The following is a 25,155-nucleotide window of genomic DNA, read 5'->3' on the forward strand; positions in this document are numbered from 1 at the left end:
CTAGTGATCACCACCCACCGCCAACTCTTGGACTACTCTTTTACCAACGAATAGTGGGATTGACCGTCATATTATAACGCCCCCAGGGCTGAAAGAGCGAGCATGTTTGGTGTGACGGGGATTCGAAGTATTATAAAGAGAAGTAACTGGAAACGTTATTTTTGTGCGACGACTTTCAAGTATTATGTGTATAGCAGTCGAAAATACATTGACTTCCACAACCAGTTTCCTGTATTTTACTTTATTGGCAGATAATAAAATCTTGTACATTTCAACCCAGACTGTTTTGATACAGCTATAATAGAAAGTCGTTGTCTATCAATGCCTAAAAGTCCCAGTCTCCTAAGGAATCTACATATGACAGAGCGATGTCTTAGAGGAAGCCTAAAGTAGCTTAGAATCCACGTCTTTCACTTCTACATCTTCGTGTGGCTACGTAGTCACTATTTCAGAGTAAAATTTTCGTTACACCGACGCTCTCCAAAACAAACAAACAAAAAAATCACCGAGGCAGGATAATACCATTGGTACCAAAAGCAATAAATTAACACTCACATTTCAGTTGTTGTTTGTTTTGTTTTTGTTTTTCTCATTCGTAAACCACATGCATATACAATATCAATAAGATGGCAAATGCCAATAATATAAGGGTTTTACAGCACAACAACTAATACTATGGAGGGCAACGGAAACACGCTTTATATATATTCATGTTTTGTTATTGTTGTTGCTTTTGTACAGAAAACACTTTGGTTTACTCAACAGTAAGTGTCTTGAAATCGGATCGGCACATTTAGTACTTCTAATATAATAATAACATGCTCGGTTGGCTTCAAAAACAACATTCGATTAGTTCGGTAAAATGGAGTCTGTGGATAAGTACATCTTTGGATGTTTCGCACTTTCAGTTTATGAAGATTACGGTGGAAAGGGAATTGATGTTTATATTAGTACTAACATTCTCTGGCACTTTTTCAACGAAATTTGACATGATATATACAGATTCTATGGAAGGGAGATTACGCTCGGGTATTTATTTCGCTCACGGAAGACCAAGTCACTTGAAAACAAACCATTTAGGCTCTAGCAGTACTGTAATGCCATCTTTGAGAAAATATTTACACATTCACACACACGTCTACTCAACATTGCATTCTTGTTTCTCAGGCTTGTATATTGTTTCAGTTTGATATAACAGTCCTTCCCTTTGACAGGTTATTTTGGCAGCATGTCTTTGGTTATTGGGTGACCGTTCTTCTCGTGGTCATATCATTCACCAAAGATGGTCTCAATCCTGGTTAATCGAGATGTCTACTGGCTTGTGCAGATATATTTCATAGGACCTCCTGATTCTCATGACATCAGGGAGCTTCTAGCAGATGCTGTGCCCGTAAGACTTCCGGCTGTAGTGGCGGATACAGCGGCTAGAGCAGCGGCGGATCCTGCCGGATGAGGTATGGATGGATTAAGCCGAGTTCCTTGTAGGGCAAGACCAAAGACGGAAGAGTTACTTGCCCCAGCCTTGTTCAGGGCTACATCGCTTCCACTAAAAGCAGCGGCGGCTGTTCTGAGCCGATTCAAAGAAGCCGATACACTGGCGGAGTCCGAGAGGACAGATGGAGAGACTAGAGAAGAGTTGGAGGAGCCGGAATTAGCGGAGGTAAGTACAGAACCTGGAGGTACAACAGATGCACAACTGTAAACATTCGATAAAGAAAACGAGCCAGGGACTGCCGTACTAACCAATGTATTTGGGTACCAAGTGGAAGGCTTGGGATAAGGACCCAAGTAGTCTAAGCGCGCTACTCTTTGGAGAGGATTTATCTTATTTGATCCTGAAATCAATGAGGAAGAAGACGTGAGAAGACTGGGCGAGTTTCCAAACAGTGATGAAGAAGTGGATGTAGCTGTGTCAACGATTGACCAGATCCTGGGCTTACCGGGAGTTATTCGAGACTCAGAAGCTGGGCTTGGGCCGCTCAGCCTTAGTATCGGTGGTTGTGAGGGGTCAGAGTCTGATCCGAGAGAAGCCTCAGAAGATGGGCTGGACACAACAACTCGTTTTTGACCAAGCACGGACAGAGCCGTTTCCCTGAGATCTAATCTGAGCCGCTCGGAAGGATCGTGTTGTGCTGGAGACTGAGTGGGATCGTCTTCTACGTCAACAATTTCACTCCTTGACTCCGGTGATCCTGTGTAAATATAAAACAACTTTAGTGCCATTTGCAGCACATGAAAACGTCAAACAAAAATATACTGTAAAATGATAAATTTTATGAAAAACGGTTGATGTATTAAATCAAGTGTTTTCCAACTAATAAGAAAAATTACATTGTTTTATTTTTGTATTTTGTAAAATATATGGATCAACTGAAATATTAGTTAAAATACAACGTTGCACTATGCACAATCAAATAATAATTATTGGACACCAACGGCCACTACTTAAAAAACACTGTACATGTTTGGACATGTTTACGTCATCTTATGGAGTAACTTAGAAGACTACGTTTTCAATATTTTCCCATTTGTTACAAGTTACGAAGCATCACGTTCTAAGTCATTGCTTTAACATGCTAATTTTCATTTTTTTATTTCATTTCAAACTTAAACACTTGGCGATAATTCATGCATAAGAAACAAGTGTAACCTGAGAGTAACCTCTTATACTAAGTTCTTGATAATTATATATTAATGAAAAGTTTTTGGGAAGAGTATTTAAGGTCTTGATAATTAAATATTTGTCAAAATGTTTTGGAATATTATTTAAGGCGTTGATACTTGAATCTCTTTAAAAACTTTTGGAATATTCTTGAAGGTCTTGATACTTAAATCTCTTTAAAAACTTTTGGAATATTCTTTAAGGCCTTGATGATTAAATCTTATTAAAAGCTTTTGTAATATTCTTGAAGGTCTTGATAATTAAATCTTATTAAAATGTTTAAGAATATTCTTTCTTACTTTCATGGAAATCCTTTGAGCCTACTGGTCCTTTGTCTTCATCTTGCAATGTCCTAACATCACCGACGTCATCATGGTCATCATCGCTGCTTTCTTTATTCTTTTCCATCTTACTGGTCTCCTCATCATCAAAATCTTTGTTCCGGCTAGCATCTTCATCTCCATCTCCATCTTCATCTTCACAACGATTACGTGGAGACCAGGTCATCTTGTTTTCTTTTTTCAACCGTCTCCGGGCATTAGCAAACCACGTGGACACTTGTGTCAGTGTCATCTTGGTGATGATCGCCAGCATGATCTTCTCACCCTTGGTTGGATAAGGGTTCTTTCTGTGTTCGTTTAACCAGGCCTTGAGAGTGCTCGTTGTCTCTCGAGTGGCGTTTTTTCTCCTAGCCCCATTCAAGTCCATTCCATATCTACAGATGAAATTTAAAGAGTAATTAGAAGCCGAGAAAACTTTTAATTAGACTCATCATAACTGTATGTTTTATGTTTCAGAAGTCGTATCAGCTGGACAAAATTTAAAGAATATCAGCCGCAAGTCCATAAACCACTCATATAATATAGGTAAAAGAAAGCAAAAACACGAGTCGCTTAGTATTAGTAGAATTGTCCAGATCGTCATTTAGCTTTTGAAAATGATATAGTTTATAATTTACTTGTTATTGCTAAAATAACGAAGTTCATAACAAACTTGGCACTGCTAAATTAACATAGTTCATAACTTATTTGGTACTAGTAAAATAACGAAGTTCATAATATTATTTGATACAGGTAAAATAACATAGTTCATAACGTACTATTGGTATTGGTAAAATAACACAGTTCGTAATTTACTTTTGGTATTGGTAAAATAACATAGTTTATAACTTATTTGGTATTGGTAAAATAACATAGTTCATGTGCGTGTGTTTCTTTTCTTATAAGAAAGCCACATTAGGTTACATGTTGTGTCACCGAGAGAAATCGAACCACTGATTTTAGCGTTGTAAATCTGAAGTCTTGTCGCTGTCCCGGCAGAAAATAATTTAGTTGTAACTTATTCGGTTCTGACAAAATAATATAGTTCATAACTTCTATAAAAGAACACAATCCACTTGATGTTGTTAGAATAATACACTTCAAATAATATTGAATAAAATAAATGAGCTCGGACTATATGGGTAAAATAACAGAATGAATTACACGGCATAATGCATATATAGACAATAAAATAACCAATTTAACGGGTAAAACAGCTCACACAGTAGGTAAAATAGCACTCACGAAACAAAACTCCTATGTACAGAACTGTGTGTCATTCATTATGATTCTGCATAAACCACATAAAGGTCTCCAGTAATTAATGAGGGTAATTAAAATATTGATGTCGTTTTTTGTCCAAATCATTCATTCGTGTAACTGAATTATTTTAATGAAATCTGTAACCATCAAAATCATGGGACCATAAGCAACTTGTAGCATAAGTAGCTTTAAAAAAGTTGGTTTAAGAAGTCAATGTGGCCATGTGAACATACCAATAATTCTAGGGTTCAGATTATAAACGGTACCTTTTTTTTCTATGAGACTTCGTGTTAGTAAGTGTTAAAATACCACAGGTTGTACCTTTATTTGCTAATCAGCGTATCGATTGCCTAAACAGAGTTAAAAAAGGGGAGAACTACTAAAAGTTTCTTCTTTATATTCTATGCCACATAAATTTCAAACATACACAATGTTTGTTGTACAAATATATATATATACTTTATTTGTTTAGAATTAAGCAAAAAGCTACACAATGAGCTATCTTTGCTCTGCCATCCACGGGTATCGAAATCCGGTTACTCACGGTGTGACTCCGCTGACATTCCCCTGTGCTACTGGGGGGGGAAGATATGTAGTGGGATGGAATGTGTTCTCAAAATAACGCAAACTTCTGAGTGCTGGAATGAAAAAAATATGTTTTTTGTACAGTCTTAGAAAAGCTTCTAGTCCGGAATGGTCGGGTGGTTAAGGCACTCGACTGTTAATCTGAGTGTTGCAGGTTCTAATCCCCGTCTCACCAAATATACTTGCCCTTTCAGCCGTAGAGGCGTTATAATATGACGGTCAATCCCACTATTCGTTGGTATAAGAGTAGCCCAAGAATTGGCGGTGAGTGGTGATGACTAACTGCCTTCCCTCTAGTCTTACACTGCTAAATTAGGGGCGGCTGGTGCAGATAGCTCTTGTGTAGCTTTGTGCGAAAATTCAAAACAAACAAATAAGAAAAGTTTCTGATGTTATAACGTCATATTTTCGTCACCTGGTAACACAGAATTTCAGTTAGAGAGCTTATACTCTAAAATAACAACGTTAGAAACATAATTTAAGGTACAACCTTTCGAAACTCTAGATTTCAAACTTCATGTGAACCAATCTCCCGTTTTTATTATTGTTTTTTTACCTTAAAACTGTGGACTAGTTTTAATAGTGTTCACTGTTACTTGGATTTGAATACTGCAGTTTTTGAGTAATTAATGATTTTGCTTATTGCAACACACAACAGGAAGAAACAATAAAAATGTGGGTGAGAATGTTTAATTTTCTATGCGTAACATACAGCGGTCCCATTAGTAATTAGTGAGATTAATGATGGTTTTTTTGTTTGTTTTCAAATTTTAAAGTGATTCATAAGTTAATCAACCAAGAAGCAAAAATAGTTGAGAAAAATGTATTTAAAGGTTGATTGGTCGATGGCCCTTATGAATAATTATTACGTTAGATATGTTTTTCTTAGAGATTCTAGAACTTTATAGGACAAATATAAAGTAGTTAACTTGAAATCAAATTTAATAACTGTCATAAACGTGTTTAATGGATTAGTTATACATTTCGGAGAATTTTGCTTGAATGTATTGCGAGTCTAATTCAGTTATTTGCACTGATTGGGATTCTAACCTATTATCTGTGCAAATTAGGATTCTCATTCGTTAAACGTAAAGACTGAAAACTCTAGCCTATCATCAACACGGATTGAGCTTTTATCTTATTTACACGAATTGGATTATAGCCTATTACCTGTGCGAACTAGGATTCTCACTCAATATCTGCACGGATTGCAATTCTATCCAACATGAGCACGAAATAGATTCTAGCCCCTTATCTATACATACAACGATTTTAACTTACTATAAGCACAGATTGGATTTTTAATGCATTATCAGCACGGATTGGATTCTAACCTGTTATCTGTACCGACTAGGATTTTCACCAATTGCCTGAATGAATTTAATTTATAACTTATATGAATTTTTATCCATTACCTGCGCAGATTACAATCCTAGCTCATCAATCCGTTACAGAAAGGCCTAAAATCTAAACAGCAGAGTAGGATTCTGCCAAAATTAAGCTTAAGCAATGAAAAGAAAAAAAATTATGCCAAAAACTCATATTTCCCCCATTCCCGGTAACTCAGAGGAAAGTCTGAAGGCTTATAACACTAAAAATCGGGTTTCGATTCCAAGGTGGAAAGAACACAGATAGCCTATTGTGTAGCTTTGCGCTTATAAACAATCAAACAAAAATGATAGTAAACAAGAAATAAATATTCATGTGGAGTCAGAGCAGGCATAAGGTTTTATCCATCAACTTAAAAAAAAAAAAAACACGTTTCACCAAACAACGCGTATGCATTGATTAACTTATCCTTGTTTTAACCAGCAGACGTCTGTAGCATTCCTTTGCTACATTCAGTTTTTCTTGCACATAAATCAGGTAGTTATGCTTCGCTGCTCAAGTTTGCTTTCTAATACTCAGTTAAGGGCTACGGTGAAGATATACATTTTTTTTTTTCTTGCAAGTGAGGACCAATGAATGATGAGCTAACAGCTACGCACCGGAAATCTACTCTATCAGCAAGCGTCGGTGCTCCTTGAAATTGATTTAGAAATATCGCCCACTTGCGGTTGAAACCACGCTCCATCAGGCCTGAAAGCTAATATATCCTCCAGTTGAGAACAGCCCTATCTTCCTCCTGAATTGTGCTTCAGTCTACTTAGAAGCGCTGGGCGTTGAAGTAATTCCTTTCTTTCACTCTGGAGAATAAAATCACTGATATTCATTTCGACACGCTAAGCCTACTAATTTTACAGTTCAGTGAAAGTGTGAATTATGTATTTTGGTAAACGCTCGGCTCCACGTAAAAGCCATTTATCATTACCTACAAGTACGTCTAAATGGAAATCAGGTGTAGCACTTACGTAAAATAACACAAGCACGTCTTCATCGTTCATAACAAACACCGGATAAAACAATTAGTGGAAGAATGGAAAGCCAACATTTGGGGTTGAGAATAGGAACGAATCTGACTTTTCTATTGAAATATTAATACTGTTATGGGACTTTCGTTTAAATTAACTCGTTAGGATTAATTGTGCCTTAACGAACAACTGAAGTTGAATGAAAACACCATTACGCCTACACACCGCTACACCATAAACGTGGAATGTATTTCTTACAAAAGTACCTTTGATATTCATTATTTGGCTTTTTGAATACGTGTATAACATAATCTAAAATATGTTTTTGTTTTTGAATTTCGCGCAAAGCTACACGAGAGCTATCTGCGCTAGCTGTCCCTAATTTAGCAGTGTAAGACTAGAGGGAAGGCAGCTAGTCATCACCACCCACCGCCAACTTTTGGGCTACTCTTTTACCAACGAATAGTGGGATTGACCGTAAAATTATAACATCCCACGATTGAAAGGGCAAGCATGTTTGGTGTGACGGGGATTCGAACCTGCGACACTCAGATTATGAGTCGAACGCCTTAACCCACCTGGTCATGCCGGGCCCATAATCTAGAAGAAACCGACTTTGGACAACGACACTACATGCAAACTTTAATAGCCTTTTATATTCTGTTGGAAATTTTCGTTTTTTTATATCCAAGAATTCGACTATCAATTTATTTCCTGACGTTTTCATAATGTTATCTATTATAATAACGTTCAGTTATTTCAGTCCTGGAAATGTGCACGCGTTTCTTTTGAACAGATGTATACAAAAGTTGGATGTGAGAGCATCGTAGTAGACATTTTGTACAATAACATAGTGAAAACTTATAAAAGTTTTTAAAAAGGCTTAACGTTTGGTCGTAGAATAACATTATAGATTTATTTGTGAATAGTATTAACTAGGATAAAGTTTAGACTTAATTAAACTAAAACAAAAATAATATGTATACAAGTTACAGAGTTAATGTATTTTTATCCAATGTCTATCCTTTGTATTATTTCAAAAATTCTATATTTAAAGAGATATTTTGTCAATAAAGACACTGGTGTGACAATAAATCTATTGTTGTTCTCTTCTAGTGATCAATAATTAACTTTTCCGAAGGGTAAGACAAATCGGATGAAAGATATATATATCACGTGTCTAACAGGTAAGACAAATCAGATAATATATATATATCACGTGTCTAAAGGGTAAGACAAATTAGATGGAAGATGTATATTTGTTAAAGTCAATAGTTTTCTCTATTGTTAAAAAGTAAAATATCTTATTAATGACCAAAAGAGAGCCACAAGTGCTGATTTAATCCAGGAAATTCTTTGTGCTAATCAACTGTTACCAAAAACCTAGAAAACGCAGAAGTTATGTAAAGACAACAGCATTGGCTTACTAAATATGCGGAATGACTTATTTTTCAACTTGTATTTTCGAATGAAATATTTACAGAATATGTGTTTGGTTTATCTGTTAATATAACAAGACGCCCTAGAATATAAGTATGTAGTTTCTCACAAGCTAGGTTAGCATATCTTTAGTATTGGACCGTGTTATAACGAGTTATAACACAGGGAGTTATACGTACTTGTTTGTTTTAGGGGAAAACTAGAATATGTTATCTGCTATGTCTACCGCGATAAATCAAACCCTGGGTTTTAACGTTGTAAGTTCGTAGACTTACCGCTGTGTCACCAGGGGACACTTTAAGGTGCAGTCAGTATTTCTAAGAAAAGAGTAGAACTCTTCAGCGTCAGATAAATAGTGTATTCATAAGAACCCACCAGGTAGCAGCAAGTAGAAGCACTATCTTATAAATCATAAAAGACTAAACGTTAGAAAGGTGCTAACTATAATTCATCTGTTGTCATTTTGTTATCGTTTTCTGTTACCAACGTAGCATCTACACTTGTAAAACATTCTCCGAGAAATGCATTGGGTTACATATGGCTTTCTTTGCAGGTGAGCGTAGCGTGACTCTTTAAAGTGACCACGTGATCATCGCGAGAACTTCAAAGCCAACGCTTCAACTTTAAACCCAAAATAAATGACACTGAACATAATATTACTTTAAGAAATTGATGCAAACATTTTAATAAGTCTTGTTATGTATTTTCTAACGCAATCCACTTGTTCCCCCTCGTGTTTTATAGCCACTCACTTTATATCAGTACAGATTTTTTTTCATAGTTATTGTTTATAGAGATGAAGAAAAGTAACCCTTCAACCAGCTCTATACATGTGCACTGTAACTTGTTTCACGTCACCTGTCATGCGCACCATGCGAATATATTATCGTCAAGTGGATACATTTTCTCAGTTAAATGAAGAGAAGGTTAAAAAGTCATTTCAAAATTGCAACAAATCTTTGTGTGTGTCATTGGGTCAGATTTTAACAATAAATCTTTGTGTGTGTCATTGGGTCAGATTTTAACAATAAATATTTGTGTGTGTCATTGGGTCAGATTTTAACAACGATTCTTTGTGTGTGTCATTGGGTCAGATTTTAGCAACAAATCTTTGTGTGCGTCATTGGGTCAGATTTTAACAATAAATCTTCACTTCGTAGAGTTTAACCAGCTATTAATTACAATTTAAAAATTAGTTATAAATTCAAGTTTTCTTCAAAATCGACGACGCATATAACGACTATGGTTGCCATCAACAACAATGTCTGCTGGTATTGATGACCAACTTACACTTGAAAGATTCACCTCTAAAACTTCAGAAGAAAATTGAACGAGATATTAAAATTAAACTCTGAGATTCATTTTCATTAATCTCAAACATAACTAAATGATCCTCTAGATTATCAAACCAAGTAGTTGGATAGAGAGAAAGATAATCTACTTGCAAGGAAGAGAGAGAGAAAACAAAGTGACTGAATTATTTATATAAACGTCACTCCATATACTCCTGATAAATTATTGTTGTAACTGCTTCTATTAGCTACTCAAACAGGATGTGCCATGGCTTGGTGGTTAAGGCGTTCGACTCGTAATCTGAGAGTTGCGAGCTCGAATCCCCTATCCCACCAAACATGCTCGCCCTTTCAGCCTTAGGGGCATTATAATGTGGCGATCAATTCATGAGTTGGCAGTGGGTGATGATGACTAGGCGACTTCCCTCTAGTCTTTCACTGCTAAAGTAGGGCCGGTTAGTACAGATAGCTTTCGTCTATCTTTGCGCAAAATTTAAAGCAAACTAAACCACTCAAAATACGTTGTTGCTACACATAACTAAATATGAGGTCATTAAATCCATTAATTATATCCACTACTCTTCAAACTGAAAGTATGTTGGATGTTCTCCGATGAGTCACCACTAAGTTTAATTCCCAAAGGTGGACAGAGAGTAGACAGCACAACTGCGGCTTTTTATTCAATCATTTACAACAAAATAAGGCTATACTGATATCGAAAACATTGATGGTAGGGCTAGTTTGTTATATAAAACGGGATACGTTTCGAATAGCTATTTTTCCAAGTTACACAAGAAAATGCATCAGCCTTTCTAGTGTCTTTTAAAATTTAAACTAAGCACGTGTGTAACTTGTCTATAGAAACGTCACCAAAAGAGACACACGTTGCTTTGCAACCACAGTTTGAACGTCAGATTTGCTTCTAATTTGTACTAAAACTAATAGAACGCGTTAAAACTCGACAAAGATGGCATATTATTTCACGTATCTAACCATACAAAATGTAATATTTGGCCAACTGATTTGGTTTGAATTTCGCGCAAAGCTACATGAGAGCTATCTGCGCTAGTCGTCCCTAATTTAGAAGTGTAAGACTAAAGGGAACGGAGATAGTCATCACCACCCATCGCCAACTCTTGGGCTACTCTTTTACCAACGAATAGTGGGATTGATCGTCACATTATAACGCCTCCACGGCTGAAAGGGCGAGCATGTTTGGTGCGACGGGGATTCGAACCCGCAACCCTCGGATTACGAGTCGAGTGCCTTAACCATCTGGCCGGGCCTTGGCCAAATGTAATCTATATCTATGTATTTACTTCATCTTCAATGATATTAATCGGTTATTTTCTTTATCCCAGTTAACAGCAGAACATTTTTATAACACTCCTCCTTCAAAACTTTGAAACAGTCAACCATGTTTTTATATTTGTTAACAGAATTCCCAGAACTAAAAAAACAAAAACATTGAAGTTACCAAAAACATTTTAGAAAATTACACATTAAACCTACTAGAAACTTAAATAAAAACAAAACATGTTCAAACGTGCTTATCGTACGCGTAGTTTCTTTAAAATATAAAAATGTAATTTTTTTTTATTTTCATAAAACGACATGAACTGATTTTAAAAAATCGTTTTGATATACAGCATTACAAGTAAATAGGTGCTCCTACTAGGCCTATCATCTTCATATATAGATGTTTGTTTTTTGCGTATTTCATCTTATCTGTTTCTGCTTTATATTCGTACTCAATGGACAGACAGACATCTGTTTTCAACGTTATATTATTGTTCTTGTAGAATATGCCAAAAATCGACTAAATATGAAAAGCTATGACATTTTAAGTCACAATCTAAAACTAGGGACTATCGAATTCGCATTAGAAATTTTTCTTCACAGAACTTTCTTCTGAACAACATTTTCAATACCTGCACCTTCAGGGACATGAGTGCTTAACCGATCGAATGACTGTACTCTGGATAAGGACTACCTAGGGTTAAATGTGAGCAAAACGTGGCTCAGCCAATTTCATCCCGACGAACAGTCATCCATTTACCTAAATTATAATTTTGTATATATTGTGTAAAATAAGATTGGAGCATACAGAACAAGGATGGAAATCTTGAAACTATATATACCTGGTCACAAAATAAACACAACATAATCTGGAGACTATGTAAACACTATATATTCCTGATCCATTTATAAACACAATATAACATGTAGACTATATAAACACAACATATTTTAAGCACTATATAAACACAACATATTTTAAGCACTATATAAACACAATATATTTTAAGCACTATATAAACACAACATAATCAGGAGACTATATAAACACTATAAATTTTAAGCACTATCCACAAACTATACATTTTTAACATACATAGATACTGTATCTCCTAAGCACTATATAAATATAACAAGTCTTGAGCATTATATAAATATAATATGTCCTGAACACTATATAAATATTGTATGTCTTGAGGACTCTACAAATATTATGTCTTAAGCACTATATAAAAACTTTATTCCTAAGCGTTTTATAACTATATTATGTCCTGAGCACTATACAAATACTATATGTCTTAACTATTCTATAAATACTATATGTTGTGAACACTGTACAAATATCATATTTCCTTGATATTACACAACTTTTATACGTCTTATGCATTATATAGCTTCTATATACCCTGAGAGGCCCGGCATGGCCAGGTAGTTAGGGCACTAGACTCGTAATCCGAGGGTCGTGGGGTTCGAATCCCCGTCACATCAAACATGCTCGCCCTTTCAGCCGTTGATAAAAGAGTAGCCCAAGAGTTGGCGGTGAGTGATGATGACTAGCTGCCTTTCCTCTAGTCTTATGCTACAAAATTAGGGACTGCTAGCTCAGAAAGCCCTCGTGTAGCTTTGCGAGAAATTCGAAAAACAAACAAACATTATACCCTGAGCACTACGTAACCATTATATGCTCTGAGCACTACATCAATACTATATTTCATAAACACTGTACAAAGACTTCAAGAAACGTTATTTGAGTTCTTGTGAAAACGTGATTAACTAATTAAAAAGTTTATCGACTGTTCGTGAGTGTCTTTTACAACATATATTTACATAGTCATACCAAGTTACAGTCGATTTCCTTAAGTGTTAGTCCATGGTTAACACGGATCTGGTTATTCAGATTGTGAGTGAAACGCGGTAGCTCAATAGTTTATGTAACTCATTATGCAGTGCATTTTACTGGCCGTGTGAAATGTGTTGGTATCAATAGAACCATGACAAGTGAAATCCACTTTTTTTATGTTCAAACAATGTATCTACTTATAAGAAAATCTAAGAAAACAGTTTATAAAAATTTAGAAAAGGAACAGCGTCCGGTAGATTGAGGCACTGGACATACGATGAACTTCGGTATTTCTAGCAAAAATTAAGTGTGATTGGAATTCCATGCACTTGGTCAGAAGGTCAAGAAGGACGATAGATTCCCAAACAGTAATATGCGTGCTCTCATTTTACCACTTATTAAACAGATATATGGAATACTTCGGCTAGTATGGTATACTGATCATGTGACATGTGCCTTTCAACCAGTTCTTATATAGCGAGTTCCAGTTCAGCCATACACACTCACACCCCTTCCTTTCACTATGTAGCTTTGTACTTAACAATAAACAAATGAATACTGAGTTTAATAATGTTAGAGACGTTATATGTACAAAATAAATAAGAACAAAGACGAGGAAACGCTGATTAAGTCGTAAAGAGTTTACAGTAATACTGATCTAGTTACAGAAGATTGTAGTTCATACAGTACCAACGTTTGTCATCTTGTAATGTAAGTTAAGTAAAACACCAGTGTTGGTATTGAAACTTTAAACCTGACTGAACGACATTATAAGTCTGACTAGAGGACTAGTCATTTAGCAGCACTGTGCAGGTGCTCTTAAACGAATAGCTTGATTGGTTGTCACCGTTTTTTATATTTAAAAATAAAAAATACACAGTTGAAAGTGGGGAACGTTGTAAATTTATCGCGGCTCGAACCTTCGACTTGTTCATATGCAGCCCTGCAAACAAACCAGTCATACCTTGTCTAGAAAATTTCACTATATTTTTATTATAGGTGCAGTATTATTGTGGTTTCAAGTCACACGAGTTACGTTCGTATTATTTCGGTTTAAAATTTAGTGAAGTAATGCACGATCGCTGTCTACAATACATATATATATCCTTATTGATACTCAAATTACAACTTCAGTCAGAAAATATAAACATGAAAAACTTGTTGAATGACGTAATCAACGAGAGATATTCTCGTTTTAAGTAAGCTCAATATGGTCATTATTTTTTTCTCTTTCCCTTACACATAAACAAACAAACAATGTAGAAATAATATAACAGAGCAACACTACATGTTGCAATGATGATCATACTTTCTGTTTACTAACCTTTATTTTGTGCTTACAACGTGAACTGTCTTGTCTGTATCCGTGTGTGTGTTTTCTTACAGCAAAGCCACATCGGGTTATCTGCTGAATCCGCCGAGGGAAATCGAACCCTGATTTTAACGCTATAAATCCTTAAGCTTACCACTGTACTAACGGGGGACATCTGTATTCAATTTAAAGAGTTAATAAGCAAAATACTTTGTTTGGAAGTAAATAAATGTAGTTGCATGTTACTGCTGTCTCACGCCAAATACTGAAACGTGTACCTCTTTCAGCAAGTACAACTAAGTTCGATAAAGTGTAGTACAAAAAAAATCTAGAAGTTAAATTAACATTTCTCGCCTTACTTTGTCATGTAAAATATTGTTTGTTTGTTTTTGAGTTTCACGCAAAGGTACTCGAGGGCTATCTGAGCTAGCCGTCCCTAATTTAGCAGTATAAGGCTAGAGAGAAGACAGCTAGTTACCACCACCCACCGCCAACTCTTGGGCTACTCTTTTACCAACGAACAGTAGGATTTACTGTCACATTATAACGCCCACACAGCTGAAAGCGCGCGCATGCTTGGTGTGACGGGGATTCGAATCCGCAACTTTCAGATTACGAGTCGAGCGCCTTACCACATGGCCATGCCAAGCCTTCATGTAGAAAAAAGCGTACCAATTCACATGATAATAACAATGGTAAATCTGCACTACAATTGTACGTGTTGCAAAAATTATTCATAATTTAAAAGTCTATTTAGATCTCCAACAAAATCTGACAAAAATGAAACATACCCATTGGCAAAAGGATAACCGGCTAATCCTGCCGTATCATAGGGGTAATACACAGGAGCTGCGTATGGCAAACTTCTCCACGCTTCCAAGTTTTCTTTCAAGTCAAATCCGTTAGCCTAAAGATATGACAAAAAAAAAACCATGATGAATTACACGTATACATGGAAAATACCACGTGTAAAGAGAAAAAAAAAGTTATTTTTAAGGATGGTAATCCATAGTGAATCTATATTTTGTTTTGTCTAAGATTTCAATAAATTCAACAGAACCACCTTCTCCGAAAAATAAGTCTTTTGATGAATTTATAGCCATGTTTACTTTCGTTTCTCGTTCTCAACGGAATGACACGTGTATATTCCTGAGTTTTATAGAAATGAAAACAAAGAGTTCAGATTATTTGTTCACAGGAATCTGGAATTGGCACTTAAAATCGGAGGTAGACATAGGTTGGATTCCCGCTGGGAATGGAATTTGCCCTTAATTTCTCTCTATACAATAATATTCCAAACTCTAAACGTGCATATTGTTTGAATTTTAACACGTAAACAGAGACTCAGTAAGGGCTTCAAATAAAAAGATGTACAAGTGGCTTTTGAATTAGAGTAAACTTGATTGTTGGACCAGTTATTAGCGAAGTGTCACGAATGAGTGGCAGTATTTTAGAAATGTGTTGTCGCCCTTCTGACATTAACGAGGCTTTATTATTCACTAACTTCAACAGTACATATACATCTGCACTTGAAGTATAATAATGTACATAAACTGCTGAATGGTTTTATAATAAAAGAATTTTCGGTAACAGATTTAACGACGTAAGAGTGAGATATCTTTTAGGACTATATTGATAAGAAACGCGTAAGGGCAAAGCACCAAATACTTTCGAAGAATAGATAGAAACCTACAAAACATAAAGTATAGTTGAAATAGACAAAGTATAATCCAAGTGTTATGTAGTTTCAGTCACGTGAAACTCGTACTGAAAAAAGGTATAGTGACGTTTTATCCCATTGTCTAAATATTAAATAAAATTGTAGCTGTAATAATAAAGTTTCCATGACTTTGTTACTAAGTATAGACTGTTACATAAGTTTCTCTGGAATTTTAAGCTCTTCAGAAGTTAGAATAAAAAGCAAAAATCCAACAGAAAGTCGTAAATCCAGATTGTTTGTATATAAACAAAATCTATACATAGTTACTAGAGGGCGGAACTGTTTCTTTCACTTTGAAGTACACTGGCTGCTATTAAAAAGGTAGACGGATAAGTGTAGATACAGTAAGTTTACTGTTTCAGCACATCTGTTAAAATAGTTTGTTCTGTTCAACTAATTTTTACTTGATTAATAATACCTTATATCTTTACCTCTGCCAAAGTAGTATGTTCATTTTTTTGTTTAAAATATAAAACTTGAAATTATAGCAGAAGCTTCAATATTACTTCTGTACTTTCTTTTAAGGCTCTTTTGAAAGATAGATTTTAATGATTTCAACCAATACATAATGAATATAAAAATTATAGCCAGTTATGTAAAGTAAAAACTATAATTAAACAAAAATTAAAGTTGTAAGTAAATCTGTTGACGACACCAGTGAAAGATATTTGAGTATAATAAAACATGAGTGTAAACCCTAAGTTTAATTGTGAAGTAACAATCGTTGTGTGTTACAAAGTAAATGTAAAATTAAAATCGTTGTGTGGTACTTAAGTAAAGTTAGTTTTGTGAAGGAAAACCGTTATGTGTTACAAACTAAAGACAGCGCTATAAGCGGTATGTGTTAAAAAAGAAAACTAAACTCTTGTGTGGTACCAGACAAAGTTATTCTCGTGAGAAATAAAAATCATTCTTTAATTGTTAAATAAAGAAAGTGCTGTGAAATTAAAACTGGTACCCGACATGTAGTGCTTACTCATTATGTGAAGTTTGTGTTACAAAGTAAAGATAGAATTTTGAAGAAAACTATATCAAATTTGTCAGTTTTGTAAAGCAAAAACCTTAGAGTGGTAAGTCAGTAAAATTTATTTGTTTAGAGTAAAAACCCTTATTTAATTGAAAATTAAATCAAAATTATTTGTGTTTACCGAAATCTCGTATTCTTGTCTTGTATACGTCAAATCTGCAGTAATGGCTGAGAACGCTTAAGTTTAGAAGCAATATAAAACTACGTCTCTTTTATTCAAACGAAATAGAACTAACTTTAATTAATAAAAACTAAACAACGTCGCTTTATACGAGTTCTAATGTATCTAACCCTAAGTACCTTTGCTTTACAAAATATTTTCTCTTATTACCAAACGATCTCACTTCAGGTAACTTAGTTTTTTTTTATCAGTAAACCATTTCGCTGAAGTTGAGACAATGGACTTTTATTTTATTATCACTAATCGGTTTTATTTCTCAAAACTAACCGTTATCTCGCTGTTACATGTTCACTTCATTAATTTCTTTAGCAAATGTTTAATTAGGGGCACATTGCATGGTCATAATTCTCACAGAAATAACCGTAGTTTTTGTTTTATTTTTACATCACTTCATCATTTATTTTATTGAAATTATCAAAATCGGAAAATATTAAACGTGGGTGTGGCTTATTTGTTAGCTTGTTTGGACTGTAAGTCCAATTAGTCCATATTTACGTCTCCTTATTATAAACCAAAACGCGCTTCACACTTTGGGATCGCAGGTGCGCTTTGTGGATGCTCACTATTCAATCAGACAATAGCAGCCCAGGGTACGGTAGTGATGGATAATATGGACTAACTGTTCTCCCTCTAATCTTATCACATCAGCTCTAAATTAAAAACAACTAGGCACAGGTAACCTGCACGAAAATTCTAAAACAAACAAACAAGAAAAAATTACAGTCATCGCTTAGAAACGGGTCGTCTTGCGTGTGTAGATTCAAACCCCCTCTAGTGGTATTCATACTACTTAATAAAGTAAAGCGATATAATTGATTACAACACATTTCACGTAAGTACAGGCCTCTAAATATATATATTTGGTAATATTTATCAACGTTGTGGTCAGTAATCAATTTACAGACTTTACTGTGTGTCCTGGTGTAGGCACGCTCCAATGCTTCACAAACATAATTACAGCCGCTCGTCAGCCTAAAAGCACGCGACGTTACGTCTTCCTGTTTCGGTTTAGGAAATACCAAGTTTTACCTGTACGTACAAATGACGTATGAAAATCAATATACTCTGATAATTTTTTGAGACAAACACGTACGAAGGAACTCTACCATACAATTGGTACAAAATGTTTGATGTTTTCTTCGTTATCTATTTGTCAACGTGTTCTTATGTCTAATTTCACTCACTGACTAAATGTCAGTTTAAAACCAATCTCCTCTTATCTAGTTCGTATCTAGAAAAGAATATCTTCAGTTCTATCTTTCTTTTTTCAATCTGCATATAAATCTGGACTTTTTATTTCTCTCCTTTTTTTATCTTTCTAAGTCGAGTATTTCACCTCCATGTATTACATTTAGACGTGTTGGTAGCTGACGACAACAGTTGAAAACAACCACTTTTCTAACGTGTATCATCCTAGCATCTACGAAAACGTAACTAACATTTGAACGATAGGACTTGAGATCAAAGACAAGAAACGAACAAGATGAACAAGTCATACTCCACATCTGCACTGCACTCTTTGTAAGCGAAAAGAAAAAAAAGGAAAACTATTGTTTGTTTGTTTTAAATTTCGCGCAAAGCTACTTGAGGACTATCTGCGCTAGCCGTCCCTAATATAACAGCGTAAGACTAGAGGGAGGGCAACTAGTTATTACCACCCACCGCCAACTCTTGGGCTGCTCTTTTATCAACGAATAATGGGATTGACCGTCACATTATAACGCTCCCACGGCTGAAAGGACGAGCATGTTTGGTACGACCGGGAGCAAAACGAGGAGAGATCAATATGGTTGTGCATTAAAAACAAAATATTTCATACAATTAAACAAAAATACTACTTTTGCGATCTACATATACGTGCGTTCTCTATGGTGACTCAACACCAAGTCTTCAGTCTTATACGACGCCAGATTCGGATTTCAATCCTCGTGGTGGACAGAGTCAACTCTGTAGCTCTGTCTTTAACCAAACAATATTCCTGCACATATTTGTATACGTGTGTGTATTTTACCATTAGCACGCTCTTGTCGGTATCTTACATTTATTTGATTGTCCTTCACGTGCGGTGTTTTTTGTTTGGGACTCATATTTCAAAATTATTCCGTACATGACTACGTGGTCATTGCTACATAGGGTTCAACTGACTAGACCACATTTCAATCACAGTCCGCACATGTTGCAAAATTATTTCGTAGTTTTGTATTTCTGTACTATCTATACTCAATAGGTCGTACATTTTATTCACGTATTTCATGACTACATATGTAAGTAGTATCTGTTTGCATAATGTTCGCACATTTTACACACGTATTTCAAGGGTAATTATGTAAGTGGTATCTGCATGATGTCCGCACATTTTACACACGTATTTCAAGGGTAATTATGTAAGTGGTATCTGCATGATGTCCGCACATTTTACACACGTATTTCAAGGGTAATTATGTAAGTGGTATCTGCATGATGTCCGCACATTTTACACACGTATTTCAAGGTTAATTATGTCAGTGGTATCTGCATGATGTCCGCACATTTTACACACGTATTTCAAGGGTAATTATGTAAGTGGTATCTGCATGATGTCCGCACATTTTACACACGTATTTCAAGGGTAATTATGTAAGTGGTATCTGCATGATGTCCGCACATTTTACACACGTATTTCAAGGCTTGTTACATTTTCTGTTTGTTTTTTTTTGCAGTTTGCATCTTTGTTTTAAATTATGCATTGAAGACCGTTTGTTTGGAGTTAAGCGCAAAGCTACACGATGTGCTATCTGTGCTCTGCCTAACACGAATATCGAAACCAAGCTTTTAGCGTTAAATGTCCTAAGACATACGGCTAAGCCACTGGGGGACCACACGGCGGAAGCTAAGACTTAAGTACCATATTCTGTAAGTACTCCACAGACAACAAAACGTTTTAAAAGTGAATACTTGAACAGCATGGAAAATAATAAAAATCCTAAATCATGGAAATAGACATACCTTAATAATTGAAATAAGTTGTAGTTAGAACAAAATATAAATATACTTGTTGTTTAAAACACTTAAATGAACATTTAACTAAACTGTCGGTAGGATTCGTTTTTTATTCGTTAACCAATTGCTTGACTTTCTCGTCGAATATGTTCGAATAGTCTTTCCTAACCAATTCATATATATACAAACTGTCATTTAACTCACTGTCTTTAAAATATAATATTTTGCATTATACATTACAAGTTGCCTATTACAAGTTGCCTATTATTCAAAAAAAAAATGTATAAGTGAAGCAAAACTTTAAGAAACAAATAGTAAGTAAGACGATGGGTTAACTGGATGTCTTTGTTAAGCCTAGAATTGTCGAAGGGAATCAGGACCCCACTGGGTTTTAAACCCACTAAAGACCAAATTGCTTTTAAACCGTGATGTTGTTTTGTTATATGATCTGTAATAATATAGAATTCGCACTCTTTCCAGTGACACAACTACATGTCTGCGGAGTTATGATGCTAGAAATCGAGTTTTTATGCTCGTTGTGAGCACAGCACAAATAGCTCATTGTTTAGTTTTGTGCTTAACTTCAAACACACGTAGAAATCAAACAACGAATTTAACCAAACTATTGTAGCTACTGCAAATTACCAACTAATTACTCTTGAGATCTCCTGTATTATGCGTAGAATACATATAATTTCACCCATTTTATTTTAAGTAAATTCTTTACACTGTATTATAACAGGCCAAAATATAAATTTACTCATGTCATGAAATACGTGGAAGCCACCGGTCGTATGAAACTGGTATAAAAGCAAGTTTATTTGTTTGTGTTTTTTTTTTTAATTTCGGGCAAATCTACACCAAGGCTATCTGCGCTAACCGTTCCTAATATAGCAGTGTAAGACTACAGAGAAGGCAGCTAGTCATCACCACCCACCGCCAACTTTTGGGCCACTCTTTCACCAACGAATAGCTGGATTGACAGTCACGTAACAATGCGCGACGGCTGAAAGGGCGAACTTGTTTGATATGACGGAGATACGAACCCACAACCCTCAGATTACGAGTCGAACGTCTTAACCACCTGGCCATACTAGACCCTATTTGAGTAGCCAATAGAAGCAGTTACAACAATACTTTATCAGGAGTATATGGAGTGATGTTTCTATAGATAATTTAGTTCCTGAATATGTCATTGTGTCTTCTCTGTTTTTCATTATTTCAAGCAGATTAACTCTGTATCTATCTAACTATTTGGTTTGATAATATAGAGGGTCATTTCGTGACCCTCAGATTGCAAGTCAAGCACCCTAATCACCTGGCCATACTGGGCAAACAAGCGAATTATATATATGTTAATATATGCTTATTTATAACGTATTTTGAAACAGCCGCTATTGCGATAATACATTATTAGAAACACTGAATTACTGAATAATACATCTCCGAGTTTATAATATCACTGTTAGCTTATAATAGATCAAATAGACAACGCAGATGGTAATTCTGTTAAATGGAAAATAAAAACGTGTTTGATGAGAATCAAACTTCCTAATATATATTCTATTGTTATTCACAACTCTAGTTCATTAAAAACTTACTGTACTGAGGAGGTTTGAATAACACTATCATCACATAATGTAAATGGTGTAATATAAGAATATTAGTGAGTTCCGCTTTTACACTGTATGTCTAACTCCACGTATAATTGGTAGCAAGTTGTTTCCAGTCATATGTGTCAACTTTTCCAACTGATTAAAAATAATGGGTGCAGCCTTTAAACACCCCTTCATCTATTGATAATTTTTTTTCGCACATCTTCAAGATGCTCAGTAACAGCTGCACCAATAAATTTTGGCCTGTGATTTGAGTGTGAGAACCTTCATATTAACAATCAACTTTTATGTTGTTCATCACTGAAGTTTAACTATTTCATCATTTTGAGAAGTTTTATGTTTTTGCCTGTTATAATACTCATCGTAAGAAACTTACACCGATACACCGTGTGTTTGTTTGGTGTTAAGCCCAAAGTTACACAAAAAACTGGGTCAAATCCCTTATTTTCTACACAAAAAACTAGGTGAATTCATTTATTTTCTACAGAAAACTGGATAAAAATCACGTATTTTTTACACAAAAAACTAGGTAAAATAACTTATATACACAAAAACTGGGTGTTTTCACTAATTTTCTACTCAAAAACTGGATGTATTCACCAATTTTCTGCATAAAAACTGCATAAAATCTGTTATTTTCTTACACAAAAAATTAGAGAAAATTACATATTTTCTACATAAAACCTGAGTAAAATCACGTATTTTATACACACAAAAAAACTAGTTGAAATCACATAATGTCTAATTATATACCTGTAATTAGTGGGGTTAATCTCTGTATGTGTAACTCATGTTCTATCAAGGATCCTGAATGTAACCACCAAACTAAGTAACCCACAATTATTTCCTGTCATAAATATATTAACAAATCTATGTTTAAAACGTCTGTGGAGTATGAGTTACTTAGATAATTCAAGGATTAGAAATAAAGTAGTTGTTTGTCTAGTAGTTGCTGGAGTGGTCAACTTTTCAGGTTAACTTCGTAGGGCACTCGTTTAGGTTTGAAGCAATATTTATAATTAATCTCGGGATATTTCTCACACTTTCTTATGAAACCTTACACGCACAAAAATAAATAAAAATCTAATTTACCTATACATCCCACACATACTGGTAGTCGTTAACGGACGTCATAATATAAAACTTTGTATATAGACTGTTCATACTGAAGTAAAATTTTCATTATAAATATGTTACAGCTTTTAAATGTTACAAACAGAAGACTCTGATATGGAAAATACGTTAAGCACGGAACACGTGACAAAATCATTTCAGAAAAGCACTCTACCCTAAAAATATCACGAAAGTCTCAATACTTAAATGCGTAACAAAGGGTAAAATTATTTTAGTAAAGAACGTAAGGACGTAACAAGGGGCTATATGTTTAAGCTTACAACACGGGTTGAAATGATTTACCAGAAGTACTCTTACCTTGAGGACGTCACGAGGGCTGTGACGAATATGGGTGGAATAAAGGTGTTTAAAAAAAATTTAAATGTAAATAACTATGAAAGTAGGGTTATGGAGACAGAATGTTTTGAATTTCACCGTATTACATAAAATATATTCTCTTAATAGACTAATTTCCTAAATCCAAGGCCTGGCTTGGCCAAGCGCGTAAGGCGTGCGACTCGTAATCCGAGGGTCGCGGGTTCGCGCCCGCGTCGCGTTAAAACATGCTCGCCCTCCCAGCCGTGGGGGTGTATAGGTTCGCGCCCGCGTCGCGTTAAAACATGCTCGCACTTCCAGCCGTGGGGGTGTATAATGTGACGGTCAATCCCACTATTCGTTGGTAAAAGAGTAGCCCGAGAGTTGGCGGTGGGTGGTGATGACTAGCTGCCTTCCCTCTAGTCTTACACTGCAAAATTAGGGACGGCTAGCACAGATAGCCCTCGAGTAGCTTTGTGCGAAATTCCAAAACAACAACCTAAATCCAAGACAATAACCTTGATTTTGGCTCCAATTTCTGAAAGTCAGGGTCTCCTATAGTTAGTTGAGGGTTATATTAATGGATTACCTTGGATGAATCTCTCATATACGTACTCTTTAAATCTGTATAAATAATACATTTGCGTTTGTCAATCCGGAACGTTTCTTGCAAATTTCTTGATCATACGCTACAAATTCCATATCGTTAGAAAGACCTTTGTCTGAAAAGTATGGATTGCCATATTTGTTTTCTCCATTCACAATCACCTCACCTGTTTACTTGCTTAGTCAAACTTTTTAACCCAGCGTATATGATGCACGATGACAGATTCTCGTTGTAATAACGTGACGACTGTTTTCGACTGTCTTCGATTTCAACTTTTGTTTTGTTTTTGCAAAGTATTTCACGCAAACAACACTTAACCCGCATGTACTATCTTTAAAAAATCAATATTACACTAAACACAATTTATATGATTTTTCTCGACTTATTTGGTTCTAAAATACACATGCGCAGTTTGTTCAAAACCATATGTTTATAAATTTATGATTACACACTCAGACGTTTCTGCATACCAGCTAGATTTACCTTCATTACAACTTCACACTTAATTTGCTTTGTAATAATTTATCTTTTATTCATTTCATAGACTGCCTTTTACCTGTTTTTCCTTTACCAAGTGTGTTATTCTTCGTTTTTTGTGAGTTTCTTTGTTTCAGCGCATAAAATCATGTCATACATTAAATGCTCATAACTGTTTCATACTTTGTATACTATTATAATTACCATTACTCTACTTTATTGTTTACTTTATGTGTAGTTTTACCAAATAAAGTTACATCTACGTTAGTTTGTTTGTCTGACCGTGTTTTTTTTTTGTTGTTGTTTTTTCTCAAATAGGCTAGGATTTATCTATGTAACACATTATGCCTCCAAGGAAGCACGGTGTAGATGGCGTGCGTGAAAATTATAGAACAAGAAAATTGAAGAACACGAACATTGTCACAAATGTTTTGCTCATCGCGGCTAATATGCTAATATAATTCTGTAATTAAACTAACAGTAAGGAGTATCTCTAAAGTATTAGTTCTTTTTAAAAGTTTGTCAAAACTAAAAACAAATTTTACAAGAGTTAGGATGTTGTGTTTGTCATTAAGTTTATATCGTATTAGTGTGATCTGCTGTAAATACATACATGATTAGGAGATGGCAGGGACTTGCACAACCAATACAGTTAACACTCAGGCTTTTTCTTAGATTATTCAGGTTGTTGTCCGTATTCTGAATAGGAATAATTATAACGAGTTCTTTACAATCGCTTCGTCACATACCTGTGTG

At 35.1% G+C, this 25,155-nt stretch overlaps 1 protein-coding gene across 1 annotated transcript in view; it reads right to left on the reverse strand.

Annotated features, from left to right (window-relative positions):
• Positions 1–225: 225 nt before the first annotated feature.
• The window catches only part of LOC143250823 (uncharacterized), a 35,411-nt gene continuing 10,481 nt past the window's right edge, over positions 226–25,155 (reverse strand). The window contains exons 3-5 of the mRNA XM_076501876.1: positions 15,156–15,271; positions 2,962–3,377; positions 226–2,192 (exon numbers count right to left, since the gene is read on the reverse strand). Of these exons, the coding sequence (XP_076357991.1) occupies positions 1,354–2,192; positions 2,962–3,377; positions 15,156–15,271 (1,371 nt within the window). The 3' untranslated portion in view covers positions 226–1,353. The remainder of the gene's footprint in view (positions 2,193–2,961; positions 3,378–15,155; positions 15,272–25,155) is intronic.

This window comes from Tachypleus tridentatus, chromosome 5 (assembly GCF_004210375.1).
Source record: "Tachypleus tridentatus isolate NWPU-2018 chromosome 5, ASM421037v1, whole genome shotgun sequence".
NCBI lineage: Eukaryota > Metazoa > Arthropoda > Merostomata > Xiphosura > Limulidae > Tachypleus > Tachypleus tridentatus.